The sequence below is a fragment of the Zootoca vivipara genome, chromosome 17, assembly GCF_963506605.1.
Source record: "Zootoca vivipara chromosome 17, rZooViv1.1, whole genome shotgun sequence".
NCBI classification, from domain to species: Eukaryota; Metazoa; Chordata; class Lepidosauria; order Squamata; family Lacertidae; genus Zootoca; species Zootoca vivipara.
The window spans coordinates 32,040,745-32,050,426 of record NC_083292.1 but is presented as its reverse complement, the minus strand read 5'-3'; the positions used below and the strand labels follow the sequence as shown (position 1 = coordinate 32,050,426).

Below are 9,682 nucleotides of genomic sequence, written 5' to 3'. Positions count from 1 at the left end.
CAGAATAGAACCTCAGTGTACAGTACCAGTCTACCTCGGAATGTGTGTTAAATGTACTTTAAATGTATGGTGCGGCTTTTAATAAAGTGTTGTTGTTGTTTAAATAGTTGAAGGAGTTTATTACAACAGCTCGAGGAACAGCAAACTGGGATGACGTACCGGGGGCAGGGAATTGCGCATGGAAAACAAGAAACAGATGAACATGGAGGGGGCTGCGGGGTCCCCGTTTGGCACCCACCCAATTGCTCACCATTTTAAGTGGAGTGGGGCATGCTATATCTTGCACTGAGGCTGCAGAATTTGGATGTCACATAGTCCTGAGCTCTGCTCTGCCTGTATCAAAACCCAGACACATGCACACATGCACACACTTAGAGAATAAGGTGCCTTTATTACAACCACAGCGAGATCCAGCCAGTCTTTGGATTACAAGAAGGTGCTAGATTTTCCCTAATTTCCTTTTCAGCAGATGATGGCCTCTCTGAACGCAGCTTCCACTCTTTACTTGGTCTTTTGCTGGAAGGTACTCAAAAGGCTGGAGAAGAACTGGGTAGCGTGCTCCCTGAATTGTTCAACGGCAGGAGTCACATGCTGTTGTGCCTGCTGTACGTAAGCCCTGTCAGAATGAATGAATGGATTATTAAAATAATCAGTAAGTGGATCAGGCCAAGGGCTGGTGCCTTTATTGGGCAATGGAGAAGAAGGCTGTATTTCAGGTTACCTGATCCAGATTTTTTTTTTTTAGGGATGTATAAAAAGGGTCCTCACCCCATTTCAGTTGAAAAGTGATTGGATCTGCTGCTGTTTCATTTATATGAGTTTTTGATCCACTGTTTTTACCTTGAATTTTTTTTGTACAAGTTTTATTTTAAATGCTTCATCTCCTTACCTGACCATGCTCAATCGCCTTTCATTCCTTCTGTCTTTCTGAATTGTTCGACTTTTAATAAAAATACATTTTTAAAAAATGTGGGTGGGGGAAGGAGCTCTTACATTGTCTGGGCCTTGAATTCTTCTATCTTCTCTTGTGGCACGAGTTCCTTTAAGCTAGCAATGTAGCTCTGCATTTGCTGCACGATCTCAGAAGACGGGGCTGGAGCCTGCTCCGCTTCCCGTCTGACCACAGTCCCTGCAAGGACACGGGGAGACTTGTAAATAGGGGGTCACCCAACAGTACAAAGCAAAAAAGCCATTAACCAGTACACCCTCTTAGTTCATAGGGAGCTGCCTCATACTGAATCAGACCAACTAGCTCAGTATCCTCTTCACTGACTGCCAGTGACGCTCCAGGGGTTCCTCCCAGCCCTACCTGAATGACAGGAACAAGCCAGCAGTAAATCACACAGTGCATGTTGGAGTTAAAGCTTTATTAGCAAGAACAGGATCTGCAAAGACATGGCTGAGTAACAGGCCTAATGAACATAGGAACCCACCTCCTGGTGTTTCGCCCCCCATGAATCAGTTGCCGAAAGTAAACATCCCTGCCTCCCTGCAATTGTCTAGGTCTCCTCTTCTCCAGGGTTCCCCCCCCCCCAGCAATCGGAGACTAAGCCAGCATGCAGTCTGTCTTTGCTCCTTCCGCTTCATGTCTCTACTGGTTCTAGGAGACCAGAGCTTGTCGCAGCAAGATGGGGAGTCACCCATGACTCTTCAGCAGCCTGACTCATCTCTGCCTCTTGGCCTCCAACTCTCCTGCTTCTGCCTCTGATTCTGGACTTCTGTCTGCCACAGACTCTCCCAGCTCACTAAGCCTTGTTACTCCTTCAGTTTCCAGCACCTCCTCTTCCCAGGCTTATCCCTCTCCCCCCCTCTCAGAACTCATTGTCGTCCCACCACCACTCCCTGGGCTCTCGGAGATGCCCTTGGGGATTGAACCAGGGACCTTCTGCATGCAAGGCAAATGCTCTACCTAGAGAGCTTCAGCTCTGCTCCTCACACATGCAGTATCCCCTCCCTTGTGTCCACACTGTGTTGTTTGAAGTTCAGTCCAGATGGAACAATACTGGAGAAAATTGAGTAAGTAGAAAACACCCACCCTCAACGGTTGCCAATGATCCGTTTGCAAATTAAGTTCCACCTGGAAGCACTTTTTGATTCCCTCATGGTTTGCAATGAAGAACGCTGCCAGCTCCCTTGCCCCACAATACCTTCCATGCAGCAGACGCTGACCAACAGGATCGCAAGAGCAAACACCTTCATTTTGGCACGCTTGGAGTACTCCTTTCTGGGGGGAAAGGGAGGACAGGGAGAGGTTGTGAGAAAAGTGGAGAGGAAGCAAGACCAAGCCCGCACACTCTACGGCTTGATTCGTATGCACTATACCTTTAATGCGCATTCAAAGCACATTTCCCCACCTCAAAGAATTCTGGGCACTGTAGTTTGTTAAGGGAATCGCTGGGAATTCCGTGAGGGGTGAAGTCTGGAGCCCAGAATGCCTTGAAAGAGAATATGTGCTTTGAGGGCATTGTGTGTACACAGGTTACTGGGAACTGAAGCTCTGTGCGGGGTCAACTACAGTACCCAGAATTCTCTGGGAGGAAAAAGGGTGCTGGAAAGCAGTAGTACTCAAAGGGATGGCCCACAAACCATTGGCGGTCCACAAGCTATTAGCTCAAAGGCCACAGAGACCCTCCCACAGCTCAGGTTGGGTGGGAAGCTTCAGAGACCAAATATGGTGCCAGTCCCTGGCACAATGAGGCTGGGGGGGGGAAATGATGGCCCACCATATCCGATAGTTTGATAGCATTGCTTTAAAGGTATAGTGCAGGGTTTTCCAAACTTGGGTCTCCAGCTGTTTTTGGACTACAATTCCCATCATCCCTGACCACTGCTCCTGCTAGCTAGGGATGATAGGAGTTGTAGTCCAAAAGCAGCTGGAGACCCAAATTTGGGAAACTCTGGTATAGACTTAGTTGGCCAAGTGAAATCTCAGGTTTCTCGTGAGGCAGGTTTTTTTGTTTGCTTGCTTGTTGAATACTTTACTGTTTTAAAAACAAAGAATATAGTAAATATGTGAACTTTGTGAACAATTCCCCCCTCCCCCCCAAAACACTTCACTTTTCTTGCCCAACCACATGGCATGCTTTTAAAAAAAAACCAATTTTTTTTTCATGAGGACTAGAAACTTTTGTATCCCTCCTTTTTGGTCAATAGAGAGCAGCCATTCTTGAAGGCTGCAATGCCTGTGTTAGAGAGGAGGCTGAACAGCTAAAGGTGGTAGAAAAGGAGGGGGGGAACAAAGGGAGAAGAGAGCTGTGCCCATCTATGTCTACCACCCAGACATAATAAAAGTAAACTGAGAAATCCCAAACTCAGAAAGGTGGCACAAGAGCTTTCTAAATGAAAAATTAAAATGTACATTGGTGGTGTTGAATAACGAACAATAGTAATTTCACTTCCCTTAGTTCAGGTGCTTACGCAGCCAAGTTGGGACTAGTGTAGAGGGTTTTTGAGCTTTTTTAAAAAAAGGAAATTCGCCAAAATCTACATTTCCGACATGGGTTGCCATACGTCTGGATTTTTCCTGGACATTTAAGCATTTTTCGCCCGGACACTGTTTCTGATTGCCAAATCCCGTCTATGTCCAGGAAATTCCGGACCTATGGCAGCCCTCGCACTGGGGCTAATATCAGCAGGCTGGGGGAGCCCCCAAGGTTTGCAGAAATACGTAAAACATTGGGAGGGGGGAGCCTACAGGAAACACCAGTAGCAGCAGCTGAGGACTGAGAATGCCAACTGACTGTTGAGAGAGGAACGGAATCGTTTATCCCAAATCAGAGCAACCCTTTGTTGCAGCCTACCGGTAGTAGCCAAACAACTATTGTCAGGGACAACCCCTCTGCATCACATTTGTCACCAGCTTCCTTTTTGATGTTCCACTTTCTAATCCTCCTGCCACTATCAACCTTGACACCTTCTTCCCCTCTTGAGAGCAGGCTAAAACTAAACTGGGGCAGTTGGCCCCAGCACCGCAGCAGCACAGCGGGGGGGGGGGGGGCTTAATCCTGTGCTTTGACATCCGATGCACAACTGCCACACCTCAGACCCATGTGAACACCCGGGAGAGTGGGTTTTTTTACCCGCCCACTGAAAGAACGAGTGCCCCCCCACACCAAGGTTTCAAGAGCAGGGCTTCTGGATTCAAGGGGAGCGTGTCCAGTTACACTTGAATTCTGCCGTAATCCATTAAAAAGTCAAGCTCTATTAACAGACGCTCCACCAGTTGGATTTCTGCCTGTGTCACATAGCTGGTGAAGTTTCGGGATTTCTGCCAGCGGGTTAAAGTGACAATTCCATTGCTCCACCCCCACCCCAAACCCTTTCTTCTTAAATAAAATAAGTCAATTCATTCTTACCCAAAAGTAAGTCAATTACAAGGAGCCAGTCAACATAGAAGTGTTTGTTAGTTTGAGGTTGTAGGCTCTTATATAGGGCACCCAAAGACCGGCCAGTTTCACCCGATCTATTCTCCCTGTTGATTGGCGCTTGTGTCCCATCCTGTCCCTCCTCCTCCCCTTCAACCTGCCACCGCATCAATCCCTCTTGGAAGTGCAATGTGCAATTTCTGCAACTGCTAACTAAGGCAATTCCCATGTCAACAGCTTCGGGGTCTAAGGGTTAAGTACACACAGAGGCCCACGCTCACTTCATTGATAACATTCAGTGTGGGCAAGGGAATCGTGGTCATATCAGTGTTAATGCAGAATGCCTGGCTTGAGGCAAGCGCCCTCATATAAACCTTTGGTGCACTCACATCTAGAGTAACATGTGCAGTTTTGGCTTCCTCCTTTTTCATGATCCTGGCCTACCTTACAAGGCTGTTGTGTAGGGATAATAAGAACAGAGGAAGAGCCCAGCTGCAGTGGATCACGCCAAAAGCTGAACAACTGGTATTCAGAAACATTACTAATAGCCATAAACATCCATGAATTTTTCTAACCCCCTTGTACAGTCAGGGAATCACAAGAGTTTTAACTATGTGCTTCATTTTGTCTGTCCACTCCTTAATCTTCGAACTTTCAGCTCAATTGGATGATTCTGAGTTTCAGCTCAATTGGATGATTCTAGTATTACACAAGAAGGAGAAAAACTACCCAGGCCCCATCTGCACCGAACATTTAAAGGAGTATTCAAGGAGTATTTAAACCAGGCACCCCCAAACTTCGGCCCTCCAAATGTTTTGAACTACAATTCCCATCATCCCTGACCAGTGGTCCTCTTAGCTAGAGATCATGGGAGTTGTAGGCCAAAACATCTGGAGGGCCGCAGTTTGGGGATGCCTGATTTAAACAGTCACGTCTTCCCTCCAAAGAATCCTGGGAACTGTAGGTTGCAAAGTGCACACAGTTATTAGGAGACCCCCTCACAACGCTACAGTTCCCAGAGTTTCTCCTGAAGAGAAGCCAGAGCGTAAGAATGTTTAAAATGCATGCTGCGGATCTGACCATTGGCTGCCCACATTTGGAGACCGAGCTGCTGCAAAAGGCAGAGGTGCTTGCAAAAGAATGTGGCAAGCCTCGCACCAGAAACGCCCCCCCTCTCCCTCTCCTCTTGTCAGCTTCCCAAAAGGTCTTGTCAGCTCACATGAGGCTGGCCAGGGTTTAATGGCTGGGAGGTGAAGGACAGAGTTTGGCTCTAATCTTATCGCTGGACATTAACCTCCAACATGTCAGGTTGACTAATAGGGGCAGATGGGAAGTAGGCAAAGGGGGGGGCAGTGTCAGCAGAAAAGGAAGCTGGGAGTCCAGGACATGTAAAGAGGTCCCTTAAGAAACTCAGCAGACCTGGTCTGTAGGGGAAACCTGTGAAGAAAACAACTCCCTCCCCATCGAAAAGTAGACGACAACCAAAATCCAAATCTTTGGCATCTTTCCCTTTGACCTCACATGGAATGTGCAACCGTAGTTTTGCTTGGAGTTGCAAAGAAAGGTTTTATGGAGGAATGGTTTAAGCCAGTGATTCTTAAGCCATTCCCCCCTCTGGGACACACTTTCAGAATAAGAATTAGCTTGTGCCACAGTGAATTTTATATTGATAAGAAATACGTTGGGGGGGAAAGAAACAACAACTAGTTGTGCTTGATTTATAACATAGAACAAAAACGACCTTAATAATAGGATTGTGGGGCAGCCAGAAAGTATGAAACAATGCAGCTACGTAAGAATCATTCCCAAAATATTATAAACAAGCCTCTTACAGGTGTACCTTAAGTATGTATACAGACTCAGTGAGAGGTGTGAGCTTGCAGTTTAACTTGATGCTCTTGCTCATTTTGAGAAGATATCTATGCATTTCCATAGCTATCATCTTTCGGATTTGAAAATAAGGGATCAGCAGCAGCCTCACCTGTCCCGGGGACATTCTACGGTATATCTATCTAACAATCCAGGATAGCAGCAGGAAACGGTGCAAAAAAAGGGAAGGCTGACAGCTGTGGCTTGGAATAAGGGAGTTTCCCGCAAAAAAAAGGGAGGGTTGACAGCTATGACCAAACCCTTTGGGAACCACAGGTTTAAGTAATTTGCTGTTTGCGAAGCTGGCTAAGGGCCCACCCACACCTCAGTTTAAGATGGGTTGTGAATCCCGGGTGCCTCCCTTAATCCCCCCCCTCATTCTTGCAGCGTTTTCCTCCAACTACTGCTGCCCTAGACTTTTCTCCTATTCAAGTCCAGAGATTTCCCATTGCAATGGATGTGGCTTTCCTTTTCGGATTTTCAGGATAAAGGGAACCTCTGGGTTTTTGCAGGAGTGGTTCACGGTCCACATTAGGCCCCAAGACTCAGGCAGGCTTGGGGAATAATACACGGCTCTCAAACTGGCACAGCCTGTGTGCTTGCTTCTGTGCTCTTTCATCTTGGGCAACTTGTGTACATTTGCAAAACAAGCAATTTTTCAAAACTAGTTCCTCTTCTACTGGGGGGGGGGGGCTTCCTGCTTAAAAGAGTGAGCATTTGTGCTCAGTGCACATGAAGGGCTGTAGCCCAGTGGGCAGGCCACCTGCTTTGCATGCAGAAGGTCCTGGGTTCCATCCTCCAGGTAAGGCTGGGATAAATCCCTTACTGAAACGCTGGATAGATGCTGCCAGTAGACAAGACTGAGCTACATGGAGCAATGGTCTGACTCCAAAAAAAAGGCTGCTTCTTACATCCCAATGTGCTTGGCTATCTGTTGTGTGTGTGAGAGAAACAAACAGGAGACAGCAGAGCATAACTATGAAAATTATTAAACACATCAGGATTTCAACTCTCCCCCTGCAGAAGGGCTCCTAGGCCTTCAACAACCTGATGATTGTCAGCCCCTTCCATCTTGAACTCTACGATCGGCAGGTGAGGCCTTGCTGCCATCCGGGGCTGCCCAGTTGGCACTGACCTGTGACAGGGCCTTTTCAGTGATGGCTCCCCATTTGTATAATGCCTCCCCTGCTGAGGTGTGCCTGTCTCCTTCACTATTAATTACCAGGAGGAGTGTATGACAGCATTCCTGTTAACCCAGGCTTTTGTCCCTGGCGGAAGAATACTGTCCCTGGCGGAAGAATGCTTTTAATCGATGAACCCGTTTGCATGATCCAAATATTCTTATTAGCATAAACAAGAGGGTAACGAACCTAAATCAAGCAGGTGGGCGGAAGGAACAAGGGAGAGGAGGGGGGAGGGAACCCTTTTTGCATCGAAAATTCTGGGAAATGGTCCATTACAAACCATTGGGTTGGCAGGCATCGGGGCTCTCGTACATAAACAGGGTGGGCACATTTGGCCTGCTTCTTCCGTCACTGCTGCTCATCATGTGCCCCTGTGTTTGAAGAGTGGCTGTGTGCTCTTCAGTCCAAAGGCTCAGTTAAGCAATCATCACCCCTGCAGTATTTGACAAAAATAAAATAAATAGATCACCCTGATCCAAGCTGAAATAATTGGAAAGCATTTTTCTGAAAGCTCCGAGGTGCTCCAGGAAAGAAGTCTTAGTTTATTTTGGGGGGGGGACACACACAGAAAAACCTAATTTCCAAAAGAAAATCACGCGGGTTAACAAATCCCAGCACCACACAATAATAAACACCCTAATCCCGAGCAAAATATTAACGTCAATGAAACAGAATCAGCCATCAAAAAACAGCCATCAAAAATAACGCGCAGCTGAAGGTGGCTCCCAGAAAAACGGGAATTAAAATAACAAAGGAGATGGAGCTACTCCTGTAAGGAAAGGTTGCTTTCTTTGGAACTTTTTAGTTTAGTGAAAAGGTGAGCAGGAGGTGGCGTAGAATCATAGAATTGTAGAGTTGGAAGGGATCCCAAGGGTCATCTCATCCAACCCAACCCCCTGCAATGCTTGAACCACCGACTTTTCTGGTTAACGGTCAGGTGCACTGACCCATTGCGCCACAAGATTGAAGTTTATAAAATTTATGCTTGGCATGGAGAAAGTGGATAGCGAAAAGCTTCTCTCTCTCTCCTTATACAACACTAGAACTTGTGGACGTCCATGAAATTGAATGTTGAAAAATGCAGGGCAGAGTCACGCAGCACATAGTTAAACTATTGGAACTCCCTCCCAGGGAAGGCTGTGATGGGCACAAACAGAGAAGGCTTTAAAAGAAGGGCAAAATGATGGAGGCGGCTATTGATAGCTACTTCCTGGGAAAGACCCTGATGTTGGGAAAGATGGAGGGCACAAGGAGAAGGGGACGACAGAGGACGAGATGGCTGGACAGTGTTCTTGAAGCTACGAACATGAGTCTGACCAAACTGCGGGAGGCAGTGGAAGACAGGAGTGCCTGGCGTGCTCTGGTCCATGGGGTCACAAAGAGCCAGACACGACTAATCGACTAAACAACAACGCCTTGGTGGCTCTGTGGTTGGAGGCAGAAATGCTTCTGTGATTGCTGGAAACCACAGGAGAGGAGAATTGGTCTTGTGCTCAACTCCTGCTTGCAGGCTTCCCTTCGAGGCATCTGTTTGGCCACTGTAAGAACAGGATGCTGGGCTAGATGGGCCATTGGCCTGATCCAGCAGGCTCTCATTGTGTTCTAAGGAACCAGAACTTGGTTCCTAAATTCTGGTTCCTTATTTGACACAGCAGGGCACAAGTAGCCTGAAGAAATAATTAAAGTGTCTTTGCCCTTGCACCCCAAAATAAATATTGGGTTACCTTGCAATCCGAATGTGGCCCTCAAAGCCTCTGTGTCTGGTTCTTACGACTTTATTTAAGCAACACCTCCTGGCCTCACCAGCTCGCAGCACCCTCACTAATTGCTTGTGATTGCCTGGAATGTACTGTATCTTTGGTGATATCATCACACTTAACATGTACACCACCTTGAGCTTCTTGGAAGGAAAAGGTGGTAGAATCATAGAAGTGTGGAGTTGGAAGGGAGCCCACCCTAGGGTCGTGTAGTTCAAGCCCCTGCAATGCAGGAATATAAATGTCAATAAATAAAATTACTACACTCCTCCCCCAAATTTTCTTTTTTTGAAAGCATACAATACCAAATTAAAATCCACCAAAAGAAGGCACTTTTAACTAACAGCGCTACAGTCGCATAAAAAGGACACGTTGTCTCCCACCCAACTAAAAGATGAACACCAATTAGGGGCAAAATCTCTGGGTAAACATTTACTGTACTGTACTTCGAAGGGAACCCGTTGCGCTCAGTGTGTGAGGCAGTTTGTAGCCCGATCCAATGCATGCC

The 9,682-nt window shown here is 46.9% G+C and overlaps 1 protein-coding gene across 1 annotated transcript; it reads right to left on the bottom strand.

The window, feature by feature from the left end:
- Positions 1-371: 371 nt before the first annotated feature.
- Positions 372-4,435, bottom strand: APOA2 (apolipoprotein A2). Its single transcript, XM_035099405.2, has 4 exons — positions 4,356-4,435; positions 2,148-2,224; positions 994-1,129; positions 372-616 (listed from the first exon to the last, which is right to left on the bottom strand). Exons 2-4 carry the CDS (start codon positions 2,197-2,199, stop codon positions 502-504), a joined length of 303 nt encoding a protein of 100 aa, XP_034955296.1. The 5' UTR covers positions 2,200-2,224; positions 4,356-4,435; the 3' UTR covers positions 372-501.
- Positions 4,436-9,682: the final 5,247 nt, after the last annotated feature.